This window comes from Glycine max, chromosome 4 (genome assembly GCF_000004515.6).
Source record: "Glycine max cultivar Williams 82 chromosome 4, Glycine_max_v4.0, whole genome shotgun sequence".
Lineage (NCBI taxonomy): Eukaryota > Viridiplantae > Streptophyta > Magnoliopsida > Fabales > Fabaceae > Glycine > Glycine max.
The window spans coordinates 50,320,167-50,334,067 of record NC_016091.4 but is presented as its reverse complement, the minus strand read 5'-3'; the positions used below and the strand labels follow the sequence as shown (position 1 = coordinate 50,334,067).

The following is a 13,901-nucleotide window of genomic DNA, read 5'->3' as shown; positions in this document are numbered from 1 at the left end:
TCCTCTTCATTATGCACTGAAGAAAAGCATTGGAAACTTTTATTTATTTATTGACTGAAAAGAAAAAAAAATAACCTAAAAATATGAAAAAAAGAGAAAAACATTGGTGTGACAAGAATTGTCGAATGATATTTCGCCACGTAAGAGAGAGTGCCAACGTGGGGACATGAGATTCGTCACACTGTATCAAAAGTCCAAAATATCTGAGAAAATGTCGCACGTGTCATACGTTATGCATTTCGGGTTCTGTTTCTCCTCCTTCAAAACCCCCTCCTCGTGACTGTCTACGATGCCCAAATTTTTTCATAGCATTTTCAGAGGAACAATGGCGGGTAGGGTTTCGACGTGCTTCTTCTTCGTGTTTGCTCTTTCTCTCCTTCTTCCTTTTCAGATCTCCGCTGAGGAATCATCGGAGAAAGAGTTCGTACTCACATTGGATCACTCTAACTTTCACGACACTGTCAGCAAGCACGATTTCATCGTCGTCGAGTTCTACGCTCCATGGTATGTTTCGATTCTGTCATTTGTTTCTGCTCTTTTTTGTCCCTGGTTGATGCTTACTTTACTTGTCATGATCTGTTACATTTGCTTCCACTTTGTTTTAGATCTTACCTTTTGTTGATTTCCTGTCATAAATTTGTGTCTATACTGATGTCTGCATTTTACTCTCGTTTAATTTTTACAGTTTATTCGTTTTGTGTTAGTGCTCGATTTTTCATTTTAAATCAATTGGTCAAAATCGATTTCATGGAGATCGATTGTTATCAATATTAGTGCATTTCGATTTTCTGATTTTCGTATGATTTTTGTTTTTTCTTTCTTTCTAGGTGTGGCCACTGTAAGAAGCTTGCTCCCGAGGTAATTGTGTTTCTCCTTTAATTTTGGGGTTTCCTTTGAATTTATATGGTAAGATTATGCAAACGATGAATTTCTGGAATATCTGTTTCTGCAGTATGAGAAAGCTGCTTCTATCTTGAGTAGTCATGATCCTCCGGTTGTTTTGGCTAAAATTGATGCCAATGAGGAGAAGAACAAAGACCTTGCATCTCAATATGATGTTAGGGGATACCCAACAATTAAGATTCTGAGAAATGGGGGAAAGAATGTTCAGGAATACAAAGGTCCCCGTGAAGCAGATGGCATCGTTGACTATTTGAAGAAACAAAGTGGTCCTGCTTCAACTGAAATTAAATCTGCTGATGAAGCTACTGCTTTCATTGGTGAAAATAAAGTTGCTATTGTAAGTGACCGATTGTTTCGTTTTTGCTTTATTTCAAATCATATTGGTCTGTAATAATGTCTTCCTATGTTTTCAGGTTGGAGTTTTCCCGAAATTTTCTGGAGAGGAGTTTGACAACTTTTCTGCCTTAGCAGAGAAGTTGCGTTCTGACTATGACTTCGGTCACACTCTGAATGCCAAACACCTTCCAAGAGGAGAGTCATCAGTTTCTGGTCCCGTAGTTAGGTTGTTCAAGCCATTCGATGAACTTTTTGTTGACTTCCAGGTAGTGTTGATTTCTGCGGATTGAATTTGCAATCTTATCTTTATGTGTTTATCTCATTTCGGTTGTGTACAAAATTGTCTCGCGCTTGAAGGATTTCAATGTGGAAGCTCTAGAGAAATTTGTTGAGGAATCTAGTACCCCTGTTGTTACTGTCTTTAACAATGATCCGAGCAATCACCCTTTCGTTGCCAAATTCTTCAACAGTCCCAATGCAAAGGTAAGAAGCTATCTAAGTCTATTTTATTCTTTCAATATTGGAGCGGAGTATTTATTATTAATTACACTATTGCAATTGCATTTTATATTTATTCAACCCCACCATGTTGTCAACAAACACTATAGCAAAGGATCACAGAGTGGATTTAAATAGCTGCCATTGGGGTACTGGGGGCTTTGCCTGCTATAGTCGCACTACCATGACATAGACTTCAAAACCTCGTTTTTACCCCTGAAACGATGTCTGGGTTTTTTGGATTCAATTGTGATTTCTACCACATTTTCTAATGCCATTTTTTTTGCATAAAAAACATAGGGTTTCAAAGCCTTCTTCCTTGACCGTTGCACAAAGTGTTTCTTCTGTTTTGACCTTTATTCCTTCACGCTTTACAGTACTTTTTTTTTGTTACTAATGTTCCTATGTTTCTTCTTCCTTTCCTTTAGACTTCCCAGTTCACATTTGACTAATTTTCGTCCGATCTGTTTTGTTCTTTTTCAATTAATTTCATTATCTTCTTTAATCTTTTTTCCCATTATTATGTTCTTATTGATCCTAGATTGATGGTGAAAGTGACTTATTATGTATCTTGTATTAAACTTCGTACCCCATTGCCCAGAGGCTCTTTGCTATGCGAAGGTATGGGGGAGGGATGTTGTACACAGCCTTACCCTTGCATATGCAAAGAGGCTGTTTCCGGATTCGAACCCATGACCAACAAGTCACCAAGGCACAACTTTACCGCTGCACCAGGGCTCGCCCTCAAATTTTTTATTTTGTACTATAATATTTAAAATTGTGGCATTCCCGCGTCCTGCTATATCATTTTCGGAGCTGGCATCTATCCGAGATTGATAACTATAAACCTCACTTTCTGTTTAGTGTTCTCCCCATCAGCCTACCATTCTGAACTTCATAGCATTTTCCTGAATTTGTTTCCTTTCACCTCATTTTCTATTCCAAAATATTTATTATTTCCTTTGTTTTGATTTTCTCCCCATTTTATACTGTGTTCAAGAAACCTAAACTAAAGTTTTGATATTGTTAGGCAATGTTGTTCATCAACTTCACTGCCGAAGGTGCTGAATCTTTCAAATCAAAATACCGTGAAGCTGCTGAGCAACATAAACAACAGGGTGTAAGCTTTTTGGTGGGAGATGTTGAGTCTAGTCAAGGTGCTTTCCAGGTTTGTATCAAAATATGTAAATTCTGTAGCTATTCTCTGCTTAATATCAATATGAATTTTATTTTTTTTGACATTGAGTATGGCTTCTCTTTGTAGTATTTTGGACTGAAAGAAGAACAAGTACCTCTAATTATCATTCAACACAATGACGGGAAAAAGTTTTTTAAACCCAATTTGGAAGCTGATCACATTCCAACTTGGTTGAAGGCGTACAAGGTTATTCTTATTTCTTTTAGTAGCATATTGCTTTCGCCTAATTTAATCTGGCATCTTATTTTAGTGATTGGGATATATCAGTTTAGTGAACTCTTTAATTTTGTGTTGTCTAATTGTGACTATTATTTGTCTTGAAAATTATAAATTTTAACATTTTCTTTCTGAATATTTCAGGATGGTAATGTTGCACCATTTGTGAAGTCTGAACCCATTCCTGAAGCTAACGATGAACCTGTTAAAGTGGTAGTTGGGAACAGTCTTGAGGACATTGTTTTCAAATCTGGGAAGAATGGTATGTACTTTACTTCTTTTTTTATTTGGTTTTATTCCATGGATATCAGATAGATTTTGGCATTCACTGTGCTCTAACAAAAAATATCACATTATTGGTTGCAAACTATATGAAGGAACAAACGTGTTTTTAATGAAAAGTTATGTGATATCCTTCTGATACTCTGTTATGTATCTGTGATTATATCCTTCAGACATCATTTGTGTTAATTAGTGATTTGCCTTTATCATTCCACTATTATAACTGCTAACCCAAACACCTTACAGTTCTGCTGGAGTTTTATGCTCCCTGGTGTGGTCATTGCAAACAGTTGGCTCCAATATTGGACGAAGTTGCTATCTCATATCAAAGTGATGCTGATGTTGTTATTGCAAAACTGGTAAGAAATGCATCTAGTATTCAGCTTCGATTATATTTGTTTCAATCGATGCTTCAAGAAGTATAGCCTTGACAGCTGAAACTGAAAGCTGTGGTAAAAAAGCTGGGAGTGTATCTGTGCAGTTAGGAAATGCGTTTTAATGAAATTATAGTCCTAGGTTTTTTTGTTTGCTAATTATATTCTGCATGTCTTATGTCACTTTCCAGGATGCAACTGCCAACGATATCCCAAGTGAAACCTTTGATGTCCAAGGTTATCCAACCGTGTACTTCAGGTCAGCAAGTGGAAAGTTATCACAATACGAAGGGGGTAGGACCAAGGAAGACATCATAGAATTCATCGAAAAGAACCGGGACAAACCTGCTCAGCAAGAACAAGGACAAGATAAACCTGCTCAGCAAGAACAAGGACAAGATGAGCAAGAAAAAGGAAAAGATGAGCTTTGAAAGGGAGCTGTTCCTCACATGGGATATAGACACAAAGTTACATGTGGGCTGCACACCCTTTTGTATCTCGTTATCAGAATTTAGTGAACCTTAGGTGCTACCTATCTTCCTTTGATCTTCTTTTCTTTTCGGTTTTCTTTTATGTATGGTTTACTTAATAAAAACGGGAGCTTTTGCTTGGTGTAGTAGAGTTTAGTGCAGGGAAAGGTGTAGCTGGGATCCGAGTTAAATTAATGGATGTTTTTAGATCACCCAGTATCTCTAGTCTCTAGATATCTTAATAGTAATTTTAAGTTTCATATCGTGACGTATGTTATGATATAAAATTTTCAGTTAAGCGTGTTTTGCAAACCCTGTTAGTAGTTGCTCTGTATTTCTCCGTGTTTGGCCTTATACAGTTATACACATGCTCTACCTAAAGTTTTTTTTTTTTTCTTTTACCTAAAATCTGATTTTCGTATTTGTTACTATAGTATATTTTCTAGTACAAAAGTGGCTGACTTAATTTGCTTATACAAATTTATTTTATTTTTGAACAGATTTGTTCAACAGTTCAAAACTGATTTTTATCGAAATTAACTCTAATTATCTATTTTTATGCTACAGACCTGAAACTTTATCTTGAACAATTGCATTTATGAGTCATTCTTCTATCATTAAGAACGCTTTTATTATTAATAATAAGAGATTTTAATTATTATTATTATTCCCATTGAGCTACATGTTTTATTCTAGTACTAAATAGTATTTAATTTTATTTTTAAGCAAAAATTTCACTTTTAGTTCTCCTTTAATTCTTTTTCCGCAATTTTGATTCTCTTTTTTTCCATAATTTTAGTCTCCACATCTTTAAAAAATTACAATTTTGATTTAATATAATATAATTTACATATTTTATACCTCTAACCCACTTGGCCATTAGTGTGGACTTGGGTTTAAGTATTATATGGCAGAAGGTTGTATCTTCATTGTCGGCATTATATACCAAAATGTTTGCGCATTGTTTGTATTATGGTATTCTCTTTAATTGATTTCATTAAGAATAAATAATATACTTACAAATAATTTAAATACTTATTTAATTATAATATTAATATTTTGATATTGTTATTTAATTACAATTTAATATGTATAAGAAGATGATTGAGTTTTATAATAAATATTTTTTAAAATGTATAAAAAAAATATTTGATCTTTTAGTAATGTAATTTTTTAACACCAAAATAGATTTCTAACAAACTCTTTCATTAATTCTTTAAACTAATGATCTTAGATTGTACATAGCATTGCATTCAGAAATGTGATGTTTTGAGACGGAGTCCAATAAGTTATTTGGATTGGGCCCATATTATTCTGACCTCTCTTTTCTCGAAGTTCAAATCTAACCTTTTTTTGTTATTCTTCCTCTAACTAACCAATTTCTTCTGATGGGTATCTTAAGATATGTTGGGTGTTGAAGAAATTTGTTGAGTGTAAAAGAATAATTTGTCTTTTTTAAAAAAAAATTAACAACTTATTGTTTACAAAAATAAGTTTCCTCTTTTGTTTTTCACAGAATGAATAAGTTTACGTTATGTCCTATATTCAATGAACACTTATTTTCATTATATATCTGAAACAAAAATATAAAAGAAATATTTTTCCGTGATGTTAATTTTTTTTCATAAATAAACTACACACCCTAGTGTTAATGAAATACACAACGATAATAAGTTTTCTTGTGTAATTGATTCAAAACACAATTTATCTTTTTTTAAATATTACCTTTTAATGTCAAATTAATTATGATATAAAGTATTTTCTAATTGAAATTAAATTCATTACGATACAATTAATCTTTTTTAATGGTATATCTTTTAATAATAATAAAACTAATTATGATATATTTTCTAACAAAAATTAATTTAATTAGATGCAAGTTGTCATTTTTAGTAGTAAAAGAGTTAATTATGATACAATCTTGGAAAAGGTAATATGTACCATAATTTGTTCAATTGGTATTAAAAATAATAATTTGTATCATAACTACTAAAAAAGTAACTTGTTTCATCAATAATTCAATTTCGATTACAAGGTTATTTTTTTTATCAAAATTAATTTCATTACTATTAAAAAAGGTTATTGTATCCTGTTAAAATATAAAAAAATAGTCACCAAATGTGTGGATCAACTTTTGTAAGGTTATTCTAACTTAATTAAATGTTTCGAGTTTTAGTCTTAAATATGCAACTGCATTGAATATTATGAGGGTAAACTTTAGTGTTCATAGTAGTCTTATTTAGCTTTATCTAACTCAAACAATATTGTCTACCATAAAGAATATCCTTAGTTTAGATAACAAAGAAAAAAAATACAAAATTATTAAGAAGTATGATAGAATAATGTGCAAAGAAAATAACATAATAAAATTTTATTATTCTTAAGCATTAATGAGTTCTATTTTATAAGGTTTAATAAAAAAATGATTTATCTCTCTATTGATTCAATAGGCTCGACAGAATAAGTTTATGTGACAATTTTTTTATTTAATTCGACATGTTGAAAATGATTTATAAGATTATTTTGTTTTTTCTCTTTGTATCATGAAGACAAAAAAATACTTTTTTTTGCTGAATGACAGAAAAAAATACTATTACACCTAATAAGTGTTGAATTTGAAAAAAAAAATCTCAAAATAAGTGTTATACTTAAATTTTTTAATATAATATTAATTATTTTTTCCACTAAGACATCTAATATTTGTCATTTTAATTTTTTAATGTAATATTAATACTATGATTAGTTTTCTAAAACCATTAATTATTTTCTCATTTATTTATTAATTTTTCTTAATTTATGTAAAATAGTTTGGAACGAAACTTATTTTAGGGTGATAGAAAGTATTAGATTGATATAAAATATATTATTTATCAGAAAATTATTAAATCAAAATTTACGTGTCAATTCATCTTATAACTTGGCTTTACAAGGATGATTTGGAAAAGTTCATATATTGAGACCTCATTACCTCGTTATACAATAAATAAATGTGTTTAACAAAAAAAATTTATATATATATATATATATATATATATATATATATATATATATATATATATATATATATAAACCAAGAAAAATAAATGTATTTAAAAGTCACTTATATCAACAAGTTGTTGACTTGAGTGATTTTGATTTGATTTTCTTGAATAAAGTCTCATATTTCAATCAGTTATTGTAAAAGCTTGATTTTTTTTTTTTGGACAACAGCATTTAAGAAAAAGTTCATGATACATGCAAAGTCACAAAAGAAAAACAGTGGAAAGCACGTGCTGGCCGATCACTGTAACTCAATACCCCAGACACACCATTTGTCAGCGAAAACGCTGATATTACTTCTTGACAGCAAATTAGTTCAGTTACGGTCTATTGCGTGTGTTGAAAGCAAGAGCCATATATATATATATATATATATGCAGTGAGTAGACAGACACAAGGATTTTGGAAGACCCCACTCAGCCACTGACTTAATTATGTTTACTAGCTATCTCTTATATATGGGTGCTGGAGAGATCCACGTTAATTAGTGGTATATATGATGATCAACATAATATTTATTTCTCACTTCTTAAACAAATTAACTTTTGGGTTTAAGATAGATTTAAACTCAAATTTGAAGATAGTTTCAGAGACTTACAAATTTCATGCTTCAAAAAAAAAAAATGTTCCTTCTGATTTGTCAAAATCGTCTCACACTACTGTGAATCTGTGATTTAAGTTGGCAAGTGGCATGCAACATGTGGAAAGGAAGAAGGTAAATGGTAACTGTGAACAACATTAGTACGCACTGGGAATTCATTAATTAAGCTCTTAGAGTAGAGGAGATATCCATAATTAGGATCATAGTCATAAACTATAATATATAATACCTATGCATGCATCCATCAACCTCTCTCTATAGTGTTGTTTTTTTTTACACCACCGCTAACTCTTTCATTTTGGGTCTTGATCTCTCCTCCCGATGAGGCTCAGGAGACATGGCCTTCCTTTTGCTGATGCTATTGTTGTTGTTATTGTTACTGTTACTGTTATTGCTGTTGTTGTTGATGACATTGTCATTGTCTGAATCTATGGAACTGTTAGCAGATTCTTTTTCACAGGAATTATCAACGGATTTCAGAAAGTACGGCTGAAGCTTATCCAAATCCGATAACTGAAGAGGCTTCAATAGAAACTCTTCTGCCCCTTCTTCTAAGCACCTATCAACAAATTAATCAACTTGTCAATTAGTACATGACAGTGACAAAATAATTTACATGTAATACATTAAGCAATTTTCGTCACTAAATTTTGTCGCTAATGCATTTATTTCTTGCATGTACTGCAGAAACTTATACATGATGCATTTTTTCTTTCTTATTTAATGTAACAAAGTGATGATTATATAAGGAAGCCACAACTGATTATGATAAATCTTAAAGACCAATTTTCGAAATTGTACTGAAAGGAAAGAAAAAAAATCCCCAGCAACAAAATTAAAAAGAAAAGTGAATTCAATTCCACAATGAAGCTAGGAAAACTTACATGCTGATTCTGGAAGGTACATTTTCTGATGACATAATCACGACTGGAACATCTTTCCAAGAAGATCCCTGCAGCGGTAAGCAATGTCAAAATAAGAATGAAAGGAAAACAAAAAGAATAACCAAATAAAAGAAAAGAAAAAAAAAGGTAAAAGCAAGCTTAGATCCTGAAATCTGTAACTTTTTCCTTTTTCTTTTATCTTTCTTTTTACTGAAAACTTGAAGTATCACTCACTCGTTTAAAGTTATATATAATGCCGACTAAAAACAAAACCATGTTGCAAGTTAAAAGAATTAATTAACTGGTACTTTGCAGTCTGCAAATAAATGAATGATCAGATTAAAAATTATTTCAACTCTTGATTGAAGGAGAAGGGAATGTTTGGCATCTTTTTCAGTCTGTGAGAACATGCTATTCAAGCTAAAAAAAGACAGAGGGAATTTCGGGAATATGTCGGGGAATAAGAGTGTTGTGTGTTTGACCTTGACTCGTTTGAGTAAATCATAGCCACTCATCCCAGGCATGCAATAGTCTGTCATGATCAAATTCACTTTGATTCCCTGCAGCAATTCAAAAGATGCAACAAAAAGTACATGTTACTGTTTGCTATCAATTTGGAATATCTCACCCCACTATAACTAGATACATAGATATTACTACGGAGATAAAAAAAAAATTAAAGGAGGGAAATGAAATGACCACGATGAGGTAGCAAAAACCACATTGGATGGTAAATACCAAAACCTTTTTGTACCCCTTTTTCTTTTCCAAAAGAGAGGGCCTTAAAGAACACTGATGTAGACAAGAGTAGATACGATTCTAGGAGCGTGGCAATCGTGAATCAAAACAACAATTAAGAGTACGTACAGCGCATTGAAATTTTTTCCACTTTTTCTACCAAAGTTTAACTCATTAAATTGCAGTATAACTTTTCTTTCTTTTTTTATGACATGATCAAATTAATGCTTGCGGGATACAATATTGCTATCGGATCTTCAAGAAAACTAGTAGGAACAGGTACGCATTAAAAAGATAATATTATGCTATCTTATGTTGAGATATCCATATATCATAGTGCATTTTGATAATATTACGCATTAAAAATTTATAATATGCGTGCGCGATTTCAGTGAATGGAAGTGGTGATGAAATAGAAATGGGCAACTTAATGGAAAGCCACTTTCTTATGACTCTGGTGAGATTATCCATCCTAATTAATACTTTAAATTTGCATGATTCCACAAGAATTCCAAGTTATATGTTTACATTAACCAACAATTTCAGAAACCTCCTCGCGATTGCTATATATATATAATCTTGTTGAAGGTAATTTTAGGACAAAAGATATTCCAAATATCATCCTTTTACCCACACTACGTGTTTATACATGACTTATACCAATTATTTATCAACAACAACAATAATTTATACTAACAACTATAAGTAATGAAGGTATTCCATTTTAGTTTTTTTTTTGTTAAATCCCTATTTTTCATTAAGTAACTATCATACTTCTCTGTATTTTATTTTTAATTTAATTTCTTCTCTCCCTATATAATTAACCATTCGCTCTCATATTTCTTATTCAATTTTCATCTTCTCTCTTCGTTTTATTTTTACTATTTTTAAAAAATGTAGAGAAGTGACTCTCTCCCCTATTAGTAATAATAGAAAAAGAAGAAACGTAGACGGCATTTTGGCAATTGAATTCTGTTATTTAAGGGGGGGAAAGAGTTTAATTACATGATGAAAGGAATAATTAATGCTGCATTACAACTAAATGGAAGCCATTTAATTAGAAGTAACGGTCTAGCCTAGCTTGTTTTGAAAACGAGAAATGTTGTAAGCCAATTAAGCATAGAACTTACTTTATGATAATAATTTATCGGTACGGAAACAAACAAAAAATCCATAGAATGAAACTTCCTAAATACTTTGATATATATGCGATAAAATAGCCTGGCTCAAATGTAGTACACAAAAAGCAAACTTATCTTAAAACCATTGAAGAATTGAAGCAAAATAATAAGATCAGTACCTCTCGTTGTAATGGTTGAGGTGGAGGATGAGAAGATTCTGATTCTAAAGAGGTTGAAGAAGTATCATCAAGCTCATCTATTAGCCCAAGATATTTCAAAGCCTTGTCTCCAGAGTCCACACAGGTAACTGCTTAACAAATAATCAACCACATGTAATTAACTAGCCACAAAACCATTAACCAGATTAGCAACACAAAACCTAAGAATTAAGATGGTACGGAGTACGGTACTACCAACATTCGGAGGCTATGGAAGAATTAGAAGAACAAAACACGAGGGGTATATTGTAACTACCTTTGCATGAAGAACCTCTAAGGAGCCTCTCCAATAGCTTCCTATCTATGACACTGTCGTCCACTGCCAACACATGAAAATGTTGCGGCTGTTGTTGCAGTTGTTGTTGATGTTGTAATTGTAGTTTTCTGGTATCCACAAACTCCATATCAGGTTTGAGAATAAGCTGATGAACACACACTATCTATGTTTTCTTGTAATATATATAGCTGGTTAAAATATAAAATATCAGTAATTCAAGGTCACGCACGGAGAGAGAAATAGAAAGAGAGAGAGAGAGTGAGAATGGGAAGGAGAGGTGGAATGTAATTATCCCTCTTAGCTTTTTTTTTTGCTATTAGTAGGTGCATGAGAGAAAAAACTGTGGTGGCACAGTGGCATGGATGTAGTGTTATTTATGTGTGTGCCTTCATGCTGAGATCTTCTCCCTAGATTCTCTCTACCGCGTTGGTACAACCACCACACACATAAACTTTCTCTCTCTTTCCCCTTTCAATTGGATTTTATTTGATTGCTAAGGAAAAACCACAAGATCTTTGTTCCATTCGGTCATCATGATGATGGAAAGAAGGTTGAATTTGGGGTGCGGATAGTATTGCCTTTATTTCAATAATTAGTGTTATGAAAATATTGATTAAGGAATTGAAAAAATATTTTTATTGAAATACATAAAATTATAATACAATTTTTTAATTTTTTTTCTCTAATTTTTATAATAAATATTTTTTTTCTTAATTAATGGTTAGCAGGACCCTATTCTAATTATATGAGCATCACTTTGAAAATTAAAGCAACAACCCTTCTTTCCTAACTAATTAAACCGCCATTACTTTCCTCTTAATTTTCTCAACTACATATATTAATTTTCCTGGGGCAATGAGTGGGGTTTTATTTTTGTTCGCTTTTGCCTTATTTTAATATTCTTGCCATTGTAAAATACACAGTGCTGTGTGTAAAATCTAAAGTGCATGCATTGGGTAAGATCATTTTGGAGACTTTCCTCCAACTAACGGATAATCTTACCTCAGCCTACTTTACTTTAGCCTAACATTTCGCTGGGGAATGTAGGATGTGACCCCTAATTTAATAGAACCATTTTATTATCATCATTTTGTTACAAAAAGAAAAAAGACCATTTGTTGCAGTTTTTTTTTTTCAAAAAGTTTGTGGAAATTCAGTTAATTAATGAAAATATTCCACTATCATTTCATGTAACCTAAATGATTTTGGGCCACTGATCTCTTTTTATATTGTGACGTTTGGCACTGATAATTTTTGTGTCTCTATATCTGTTTCTTATATAAAAAAAAAGTGACGAAATTGCATTTTTGGTGTTAAATATATTCACATGCTCAAGCCCATCAACTCGTTATACATGACAAACTCATTCTGTCGGGCACGAAAATATCGAATAAACTATAAGAAATAAGATATGTTTGAAATCAACTTGAATAAACAAGCAATTTTCAGGTCAATTAAGATTCTATGTAATCCTATTCTTAATAGCTTCATTGCTTCAAATCTAGGTGATTATTGCGATATTTCATCTTTTTTATGTGTGATTTTTTGCTTACTAGTATGATAGCCTAATCTAATTAATGTTGTTAGCTACTTTGCACCCAAATTTACACAAACAACAATAACAAGATCTTCATGAAATCCCACCGAATATCACAAAATAGATGTGAGCTTACCTGAAATTGGACGCAATGTCGACATCGCTCAAGAGACCTGAATTCAAACATTTGTTTGTAGTCAATCTCCAATTCGAATTGGGAAGAGTAAAAACATGGAAATAAACCTTTCATCTGCTTTAATTATTAACTTTGGGTAAACAACAAGTCACATCACACAATCCACCAAGATTATTATTAGAAATTCCAGAATTGAAGGTCTAACCAAGAAAACTGAAATCAAAATAATAGAGGGGACCACTATACATACAAGAATGTCATGGGAATGCATATTACATTAATACAAAGATTACCCATTAATGTTTGTATAGTAAAGGGTAAAGGGGACAAAGAGATAAATAAAAGGCTGGGAGTTGGGACCAAAACAGGGTCCCACGGAGCAAAATTTGAAATCTTGAGTGGGTCCAAGCAAATATAATCTTTTGTGGGATCCCAAAAACCCATTCCTCTCTTGTGATATAGATTTCCCAATATTTGGAATCTGTTCCCATCGAGGGTGTCCAAAGCAGAAAGTTTTTCCTTTAGGGCTCAGTCAGTTTGTTCAAAATCCTTTTTTCACCACTTGAGTGTCGGACCCAATTGCTGTCTGCCACGTGTTCGTTCCTTTCATGGGTAGACCTAATTATCGTCTGACACTGGGGACAGAATTCTAACGTGGTAGCACATGAACCGTCAGATCACATCACTATCATCCACAATCATTTTACTTCGTTTCCTGATTTTACCTCCCCCAACTCTTCTTGTGGTAAATTTTTTGTTTATGTTTCCTTTTTCCTTTTGAATTTTATTGCTCATGTATTTTAGACAGTCCCATTAGCGTGTTTCTAAAGGACTCTATGTTTTGGCAACACACGCCACACAGAATAATAAATTAAATGCCTAAAGAAAAGGCCAAGTTTTTTTTTTTTTTTGAATGAAGCATAAAAACTCATCTAGAAGCATCAACCCAAAAACAAAGAAACATCTAGACGCAATTTATGACGATTATTTAAATGAGTGTTTGTAGCTGTTTTATGACCCTGCAGCTAGCTTAAACTTTCTCTAACGTCAGAATGGCAAATCTAAGTTTATGT

The 13,901-nt window shown here is 32.2% G+C and overlaps 2 protein-coding genes across 2 annotated transcripts; one reads left to right on the top strand and one right to left on the bottom strand.

Annotated features, from left to right (window-relative positions):
* The first annotated feature begins 254 nt into the window (after positions 1-254).
* On the top strand, positions 255-4,295 carry LOC100170705 (protein disulfide isomerase-like protein). Its single transcript, NM_001251080.1, is given in 10 exon segments — positions 255-504; positions 828-858; positions 953-1,240; positions 1,317-1,505; positions 1,597-1,722; positions 2,768-2,905; positions 3,002-3,121; positions 3,296-3,413; positions 3,680-3,792; positions 3,999-4,295. Coding segments are annotated over 10 exon segments (1,578 nt in total). The 5' UTR covers positions 255-289; the 3' UTR covers positions 4,239-4,295.
* A 3,759-nt stretch (positions 4,296-8,054) lies between these two features.
* On the bottom strand, positions 8,055-11,604 carry LOC100801334 (two-component response regulator ORR9). Its single transcript, XM_003523385.5, has 5 exons — positions 11,135-11,604; positions 10,840-10,967; positions 9,284-9,361; positions 8,802-8,869; positions 8,055-8,476 (listed from the first exon to the last, which is right to left on the bottom strand). The coding sequence occupies exons 1-5, from the start codon at positions 11,280-11,282 to the stop codon at positions 8,191-8,193; spliced, it is 708 nt and encodes a 235-aa protein (XP_003523433.1). The 5' UTR covers positions 11,283-11,604; the 3' UTR covers positions 8,055-8,190.
* Between the last annotated feature and the right edge of the window lie 2,297 nt (positions 11,605-13,901).